At 34.3% G+C, this 9,439-nt stretch overlaps 1 protein-coding gene across 1 annotated transcript; it reads left to right on the top strand.

Annotated features, from left to right (window-relative positions):
* The first annotated feature begins 290 nt into the window (after positions 1–290).
* coq7 (coenzyme Q7 homolog, ubiquinone (yeast)) lies at positions 291–4,495 on the top strand. Its single transcript, XM_051111595.1, has 6 exons — positions 291–483; positions 1,783–1,961; positions 2,468–2,582; positions 2,666–2,805; positions 4,074–4,142; positions 4,232–4,495. Exons 1-6 carry the CDS (start codon positions 393–395, stop codon positions 4,307–4,309), a joined length of 672 nt encoding a protein of 223 aa, XP_050967552.1. The 5' UTR covers positions 291–392; the 3' UTR covers positions 4,310–4,495.
* The last annotated feature ends 4,944 nt before the right edge of the window (positions 4,496–9,439 follow it).

The raw sequence follows: 9,439 nt of genomic DNA, 5'->3' as shown, positions 1-9,439 counted from the left end.
CTTGTTCTTTTGTGTTTTTTTCATTCTCTCTGTATACCCTTTTTTCTGTTTCTGTTGTGAGATGTATATATTTGTATTAATATGTACATAATTGCAAAATAACTTATTTGTGTGACAGTGCCACCTATGGGGTATTAAGAGAAATATTTAAGAGTTTATAATACATCAAAAGTAATATTTTGTGGTACGTTGCTTTACAGTTTTCTTAGTTTGCTATATTCGTCTCCAAAAATACTGATCTCTGTGACATAATGTAGCCCACCAACATCACACAACCAGCACGAACGTAGCGACGCGATGACGTCACTTACATGCGCCACAACCTTCAGAGTTATTATATGCTTTTTCGCTTTACAGTTAGATACATGATTGTGTAATTTCTAGCGTTAGACATGCAGAGAGCCACGAAGTGTGCTGCGAGACTGGATCTTAGTCGTGTTTTCTGTCCGTCAAACGTGAGGAACTGTCGTTCAGTAAACAGAGGTAAACGTGTGCATGTACGTGAGTGAGCTCATGACAGCTGCTGGATCACACTCTGATGTTAAAAAAACAATTCCTCGAACTTCTGCTGTAATACTGCTGAAATGATAGCTTGTAGTGATGCCCTTAACATAGGAATAAGTGAATCTTTATATTGTTTGGATTTATGTGACATGGTGATATTTTATTTTGAAAACTGAAAGTTTAGATGAGAACTAAAATTAAAGTAATATTTTTTGTTTGTAATGCAGATATGTGAATAGTGATATTTACAGACGCATTTTTAATATGCTAACGTACTTAATATTATTTTACTTTGCTAACTGGGCACAAAATAAGAGCTTTTTCTTTTAATCACTGGTTAGTTTTGCATAACATTCAGAAATTTTTGATTGTTGAACTAAAATTAAAATATATTGATTTTCTATAGTGTTTCTATTTATTTCCTATATTTGCTTTTTTCAACCCTGTTAAAATTGTGTGCATATCTAATTTATAACTAGTATAAATCCCTGTTAACCTTTAACCTAGGATAGGACAATATTTGGCCAAGATACTGAAGAAACTGTTTGAAAATCTGGAATCTGAGGGTGCAAAAAATAAATAAATAAATAAATTAAAAAAAAATAAAATGTCATAAACAATAAAGTTAATATGTAATTGTTTTGCATCCATAGTGTAAAATAAGTCCAAACTGTGTTGTCTCTTTGAATTATATCAAAAAATGTTGACACTATGACTTACGACTTTCTATACAGAAATTTACTCTTCTTTAGGCTTTATTATTATTTAGGCTGTTTCATAGTTTGTAAAGTGATTGCTATTATTTTAAAATGTGGAAGTAGTAATAATAAAAATGTAGGGCTGGTTATGACAAAAATCATAATTGTCGATTATTAACTTGAAATTGTAATTGCGATTTATTAATTACGATTATCTTTGAAGCAAAGCTATTTTTTTCATTGTTTGAATCAACTGCATGGTACGTTTTTATATATAGTTTCTTCTTTAAATATAAAAAAGTAACAAATGTAAAAATGAAAACAATGAAAAAAAACTTAAGATAACCTGTAGGAAAAACACACACACACGCAATTATGTAAGTGGAATTTTTTTTTTTTTTTTTTTTTTTTTTTGTAATTGCGCCTTTGAATGATTACATAATTGTGACATCTGTAATTGTAATCACAATTAGAAATTTTATTAATTGTGCATCCCTACTGAGAAGGTGTGTTCAACCTTTTGTGTATTTAAGGGCAAAGTGAATGTGCTCTTTGTCTTATTTTGTTTGTATTTGTGCAGCAAATGGCTCAGTGTTATGTAGAAGATACAGTGTCCTTCCTCCACCACATGACAAAGAGGAGAAAGCCATGCTGGACAGTATGTTGAGGGTTGACCATGCAGGAGAATACGGAGCCAATCGCATCTATGCTGGGCAGATGGCAGTTCTTGGAAGAACTCAGACAGGGCCTCTAATCCAGGTACTGAACATCAGTCTAATGCAAATATGTGACCCTGGACTACAATACCAGACATTTTTTGAAACTGATTTTTATAAATCACCAGATGAATAAATAAGCCTTCCATTGATGTATGGTTTGTTAGGATAGGACAATATTTGGCCAAGATACAACTATTTGAAAATCTGGAATCTGAGGGTGCAAAAAAAAAAAAAAAAAAATCTAAATATTGAGAAAATCGCCTTTAAAGTTGTCCAAATTAAGTTGAAGTAATGCATATTACAAATCAAAAATGAAGTTTTGATATATTTACGGTAAGAAACTTACAAAATATCTTCATGGAACATGATCTTTAGTTAATATCCCAATGATTTATGGCATAAAAGACAAATCAATCATTTTGACCCATACAGTGTATTATTGGCTACTGCTAATATACCCGTGCTACTTATGACTGGTTTTGTGGTTCAGGGTCACATATGAAGGTTAATGCATAGCTGATTTAAATATACTTTTCACATTTGCAGCATATGTGGGACCAAGAGAAGATGCATTTGGAAAAGTTTAATGAGATCCTGGGTGAGCATCGGGTTCGACCAACATTATTGTTGCCGTTGTGGAATATCGCTGGGTTTGCATTAGGTATGTTTATAACTATGCATGCTTATTTTCTTGCTTTTGCACTGTACTTTGTAATAATTTGCTTGCACCCTTTGTGTTTTCAGGGGCCTGTACTGCTCTCTTGGGCAAGGAAGGGGCCATGGCCTGCACTGTTGCAGTGGAGGAGAGCATCACAGAGCACTACAACAGCCAAATTCGAACATTAATGGAGGCTGACCCAGAGAGATACACAGAGTTACTACAGGTAATGTGTGTGTTTATTTCACACTTACAGCTGAAGTCAAAAGTTTACATACACCTTGCAGGATCTGCAAAATGTTAATTATTTGAACAAAATAAGAGGGATCATACAAAACGCATGTTAATTTTTTTATTTAGTACTGACCTGAATAAGATATTTCACATTAAAGATATTTACATATAGTCCACAAGGGAAAATAATAGTTGAATGTATAAAAATGACTCCTTTCAAAAGTTTACATACACTTGATTCTTAATACTGTGTTGTTACCTGAATGATCCACAGCTGTGTTTTTTTTTGTTTAGTGATAGTTCATGAGTCACGAGTCCCTTGTTTGTTCTGAACCATTAAACTGCCCGTTGTTCTTCAGAAAAATCCTTCTGGTCCCACAAATTCTTTGTTTTTTCAGCATTTTTGTGTATTTGAACTCCTTCCGACAATGCCTGTATGATTTTGAGAGCCATTTTTTCATACTGAGGACAACTGAGGGACTCATATGCAACTATTACAGAAGGTTCAAACACTCACTGATGCTCTAGAAGGAAACACAATACATTAAGAGCCAGGGGTGAAAACTTTTTGAATTTTAAGATCAGGGAAAATTTTACTTATTTTGTTTGCTGGGAAATATGTAAGTATCTTCTGTATCTTCTGAAGGGCAGTACTAAATGAAAAAAAAAGATATTTAGGCAAAATAAGAAAAATGTACACATCTTCATTATGTTCAAAAGTTTTCACCCCCAGCTCTTAATGCACCACTTTTCCTTCTGAAGCCTCAGTGAGTGTTTGAACCTTCTGTAATAGTTGCATATGAGTCCCTCAGTTGTCCTCAGTGTGAAAAGAAGGATCTCAAAATCATACAGTCATTGTCGGAAAGGGTTTGAATACACAAATGCTGAAAAACCACAGAGCTTGTGGGACCTGAAGGATTTTTCTGAAAAACAGCGAGCAGTTTAACTGTTGAGGACAAACAAGGGACAAACTATCACTAAACAAAACAAAACAAAAAAAAAGAACAGCTATGGATCATTCAGGTAACAACACAGTATTAAGAATAAAATATATTTTGGTAAAATAATTAACAATTTGCAGATGACTGAACAATTGAACAATTTTGACTTCAACGGTAAATGCACACTTATAGCATTTATAATCACCACTTTATGCAAACCATCTACTTTAATAAGCATATGTTTTTTTGAGCCAAATGCAAAAAGGTGGATATCTAGAATGCACACTGATGCATAAACTAATTGTTTTTATTCAATCAGCTTATTAAAGAATTTCGTGATGATGAAATAGAACATCATGACACAGGATTGGAGCATGACGCTGAGTCGGTGAGTTTGATATGTTGGTTTGCTTGTTTGTGTCATAGGAAATATATGTTATGTAAACGTGTAACAAAAATCTGTTTTTCACTTTATAGGTACCAGGATATTTCCTTTTGAAAACAGTAATACAGGCTGGCTGTAACGCTGCTATCTATATTTCTAAGCGTATTTAGAGTCATTTAACAATGCATGACATGTAAATATTGTTTTGTTTCTGTCAGTCGTGTAAGAAACTGATTTAAGGAGAGCATGTTTTGAAAGAGTTGAATCGGTTTATGTGGTGCTGAAAAAAAAAAAAAACTTCTGACATCTACAACATTTGAAACAACTTTGTAATTAAAAATATAAACATAATGTACCTTTTGTCTTACAAAACTCTTTATTTGCTCCAATTAAATGTGCTCACAAAAAGGACATTCTTAACAGAGATGACATCATTATTACAGCACAAATTCATACTTTGATAAAAATGATTGCAAGTAACAAAATATGAAATGCATATTATCATGCATGTTGTCTATATGGCGCCACTTGGTGGTCATAATATGCAAGATGCCTTAAAGTGGTAGTCCCCCCCTAAAAATCATCATTTACTCACCCTCAAGTCATTCTAAACCTGTATGCACTTTTTTCTTTTGTGAAACCTAAAAGAAGATATTCTAAAGAATGTTGGTAACCAAACCACTCCGTTCACATTGACTTCCAATGTGTGGACAAATAATACAATGGAGGTCAATAGGAACCAAACTGCTTATTAACATTCTTCAAAATATCTTCTTTTGTGTTTGCACAAAAAGGCACAAATGCAAGAAGTGTAATGTATAGCTCTATAAAAATCTACTTTGCTATAAAGACCAGATCTCCATAGAACATTTGTCAGAATGGATACAAAATAGGAAATTAAATCAGAATAGCAGATAAAAGTGAAAGACATTCACTTTTATTTGTGTACCAAATACTTTAATTTACAGTGCATATACAGTAGTTGACATTTAAAGTGGATCAGAACCTTTCATCAGAGTTTGTCACAATTGTTTTGATTCACTTCATGCTGACTAATGTATTTCCTGGAAAAAAAAAATCATGACCTTGTCAATGCTACCACTACATTACACCACTTGAAGTATAGCAACATAAAGACACATATGTAAGTGTCTCACAAATGTAAGTTCTCACACCTACAAGCAGAGATTCAGCTGTGCAGTTTGTCTTTCCTGTAAAGTAATTTTCCACCTCACAATGGATCAGATGTTTCAGTGTTCGGATGACATCACCTTCCACCCATACAGCACCCTGAGATAAACCACCGCCACACTCTAGTTCACATATATAAACCCTGACGTGTGTGTTTATAAATCATAAATAATGTCCCCTGGTTTAGCTCCTATTGCAACTCATAAATTTCAAAAGGTTTGAGAAGAGGTTAAACAACAGTGCTCTGATTTTGTTTAGAATAGACATTGTGTAAATGACAGCTGTCAAACCTTGCTGAGATGCCACATTGCTGCATTAGATGTGTTCATTTCTCCAAAGCACAACTATAGGTTGGATTTCAGTGTGCGATTATTTAAATGAATCTCTTCAGTTAGACTATTAATATTTAACAGCCAAGAGATTGATTAGTATATTTGACTTAAGTAGCATAAATAGCATAAATCAGAATCAGAAAGAGCTTTTATTGCCAAGTATGCTTGCGCATACTAGGAATTTGTTTTAGGGTCATTAGCTTCCAGTACACAGAGACAACAACAACATACACAGAATAAACATAAGATGACAACAACATAAATTCATTCCATACATACATGCTGCCTGAATTATATATATATATATATATATATTTATATTAGGGGTGTAACGGTACACAGATGTCAAGGTTCGGTACATACCTCGGTTCAAGGGTCACGGTTCAATACGATTTCGGGGAAAAAAACCCAAATCTACTATGCTAGGTTTTTTTTCATTTATTTTAAACAGACAGTAGTACAAATTACAATTTTTTCCACCTACATGTGAAAATACTAAATATTATATAAAATTAATGTCATATACAGGCTATAAAATCTCTACATATATACATACAAGGAATAAATACTTGAAATATATTTTAATTTAGTTAACTGATAGACAAGGAAAAAACAGTGCGACACGTAACGTAGCCTATATTTGTTGAGTTTCAGTTCAGTTTTGTGACAGAAAATAAACTCAAATGGCAGAAAGCGACATTCCATTTGTTCTTTGTTTAAGTTGATTTTGCTGGTATGAGGAAAGTTGAAGTAATCGCGCCGGCGCACACAAACACAAAACATATCAGTTCCAGAATCAGCACATGGTCACTGTCTAGTGGTCTTTGTTTTCAAGAGCTCAACTCCTGGCATTCGCTGTTCTAATATTATAAATATAATATTATAAAATATTATTTCTCTTTCTCTTTTTTTGACATATATTGTTAAGACCAATGAATATTATTTATTTATGCCCACCTACTATCTGAACGACAGTAGAATTTGCGCATCTTAAAGCCCACCTGAGTCAGGGGTTTATTTCTGTTTTAGATTAATAGTGCTGACAGCTTCATTGCATGATGTAAGATGTTTAAAAAAGCAACAAGTATTGAACTGCATATTTGGCATCTAGATTGTGTGACAAAATTACCATAACATAAAAGCATGAGTGATGAGTCCAGTCAAGCTGCAGGTGTTAATACCGGTAAACCATAAAACCGACAACTATATTATCTAACTGTTTAAGAGAAGAGAGAGAAAATACCAAAACTTTGAGTCAATGCACAGATGTTCACAAAAACTGACATCATAAAATTGGAAGAATATTAAAATAAAACTAGACAATATTATTCTACCATTTACTTTTCTCCAGAAGGAAGCTTTTTTTATTCCCAATGCCTGTGTTCCAGGTTTACCCATTTGTCATAGACCATAAATGTATTTTTATGTTCCCAAAAACTTTTTTTGAGCAAATTTCTTTTTTTTTTCTTCTTTTTTTCTTTCTTTCTTTTTTTTTAAGTACACAGTATTTAGAATACAAAGCCTATTTACAGTATTAACCATTTTTCAGTTGCCACACATTAAAATTGGGAACTGTCAACCTTTATGTCAGCACCCCAAATACTTAACTATGAAGCCTCCTACAATAATGTCTCACAGTGCCAGAACCAGTAGTAACCACAGAAGTAGATCCTGTCTTTACCATTTCATTCTGTAAAAAATAAAACATCAGTCTGTCAATTACATTTGACTATGTTAATCTGCCAACATATTCTTCAAATATCACTGGGATAAAACAACAAACATGGCTGCCAGCAGCCAATAAACTGTTTGAATAAAAACTTTACAAAACTAAACACTTTACAAAATTTGGTAAATGTGGAAAACAGGACAGTCTGATGAAACATGCCAAATTTCACTACTTTCTGATCAACAAGGGGCTAATTCTGTATGATCACACATTTATATCAATGTGAATGACAGATGAGGAGCTGTAATACCAATTTTGTCAATTGATAAACCCTTTAAAGGGGTCATCGGATGCCCATTTTCCATAAGTCGATATGATTCTTTAGGGTCTTAATGAAAAGTCCATAATATACTTCGGTTAAAAATTCTTAATTGTTGTGTAGAACAGCCTTTTTACCTTGCCAAAATGAGCTCTGCAAAAATCATTCTGTTCTGGTCGCAGTTGCTTTAAATGTTAATGAGCTCTGCTCGCCCCGCCCCTCTCTTCTCTCTGTGGAGTGAGGAGCCTATTTACTTTAGCCACATTTAGAGAGATTCATAAAAAAAAAAACCTTATACTCACTTCTGCTGTAGGTGAAGCTGGATCATGAATGATTTGCGCTAACATAGACACGTTTATGTAAATCGGGAGGTGCATTCCCTTCACAAACAAACCTAATCCACTGCATCTTCAGCGGATGTCGGGAGTAAATGACGACCACTGGATGCTGGATGTTCATTATTACATCCACCAACACAACACCTCAATTGGTCAATCAGAGATATTACAGGGAATTTACATCCCTGCTCCAGCATTGAAACAGTGAAGTTGGGACTGTTACAGCTGATTTAGGGCGGGTCTGAGGTAAGACGCTCATGTCAATCAACTGTCATGGGAGCGGCCTCTGTTGGTGTGACGCCACATCTGAGAATGGCTCGATTTGAAAAAGGGGATATTATGTTTACAGATTAATTAAAAACCACTGCATGGATTTTTATCATTATAGGGTAGATTTGTACTTACACTGCCAACACACATTAATGTTCAAACAACATGTAAAAGTAAACTTTGCATCCGATGACCCCTTTAAGATCTGATCCATTTTTTCCATCAGTTTAAATTCAGTCTCTAGCATGCAACTTCTGTAGGGATTCAGGATGCTGACTTTGCAATAAAAGCATATAATGTTTGGAAAAATATATGGCACATGAGCCAATGGTGTCTACATCACACATATAAGCCATTGCTACTTGAACCGCAATATACTGAAAATTAATTTTAATTTTTACTGTAATAATAAGTTCAAAAAACAGGATTACGCAAGACAATTTTTACAAGTCTTTAAACATTCAAGAATGTTTTTTGAGCAAACATAGATCATTGGCCATCATTCATTAAAGGGGTCATCGGATGCCCATTTTCCACAAGTTGATATGATTCTTTAGGGTCTTAATGAAAAGTCTATAATATACTTTGGTTAAAAATTCTCAATGGTAGTGTAAAACAACACCCTTTTTACCTTGTCAAAATGAGCTCAGCAAAAATCATTCTGAGGGATTGTTATTTTAAATGCAAATGAGCTCTGCTCACCCCGCCCCTCTTATCTCACTGTGGAGTGACAAGCCTGTTTACTTTAGCCGCATTTAGCTGCGAAACTTGCTAACTAGCATGTTATTAGGAAAGGTGATTGTAGAGATTCATTAAAAAAAACCCTTATACTCACTTCTGCTGTAGGTGAAGCTGGATCATGAATGATTTGTACAAACATAGATGCATTTGTGTAGATCGGGAGGTGCATTCCCTTCACAAACAAATGTAATCTACTGCATCTTCAGCGGCTCAGATGTCAGGAGTAAATGACGACCACTATGTTCATTATTACATCCAGCAACACAACACCTCAATCACTCAATCTGAAATATTCTTGTCTAACTTACATCCCTGCTCCAGCATGGAAACAATGGAAGTCGACTGTTACAGCTGTTGTAGGGCGGGTCTGAGGTAAGACGCTTATGTCAATTAACTATTGTGGGAGTGGCCTCTGTCAGTGTGACGCCATCTGAGAATGG

The sequence above is a fragment of the Labeo rohita genome, chromosome 6, assembly GCF_022985175.1.
Source record: "Labeo rohita strain BAU-BD-2019 chromosome 6, IGBB_LRoh.1.0, whole genome shotgun sequence".
In the NCBI taxonomy this organism is placed as follows: domain Eukaryota; kingdom Metazoa; phylum Chordata; class Actinopteri; order Cypriniformes; family Cyprinidae; genus Labeo; species Labeo rohita.
The sequence above is the reverse complement of the archived record's forward strand: the minus strand, read 5'-3'. Positions and strand labels throughout refer to the sequence as shown.

Bases quoted from the DNA above. Each gene is read 5' to 3' on its own strand.
- coq7 (XM_051111595.1), top strand. From the start codon at position 393: ATGCAGAGAGCCACGAAGTGTGCTGCGAGACTGGATCTTAGTCGTGTT. The intron at 2,583-2,665 runs GTATGTTTATAA...TTGTGTTTTCAG, and splicing joins TATCGCTGGGTTTGCATTAG to GGGCCTGTACTGCTCTCTTG. The intron at 4,143-4,231 runs GTGAGTTTGATA...TTCACTTTATAG, and splicing joins TGGAGCATGACGCTGAGTCG to GTACCAGGATATTTCCTTTT.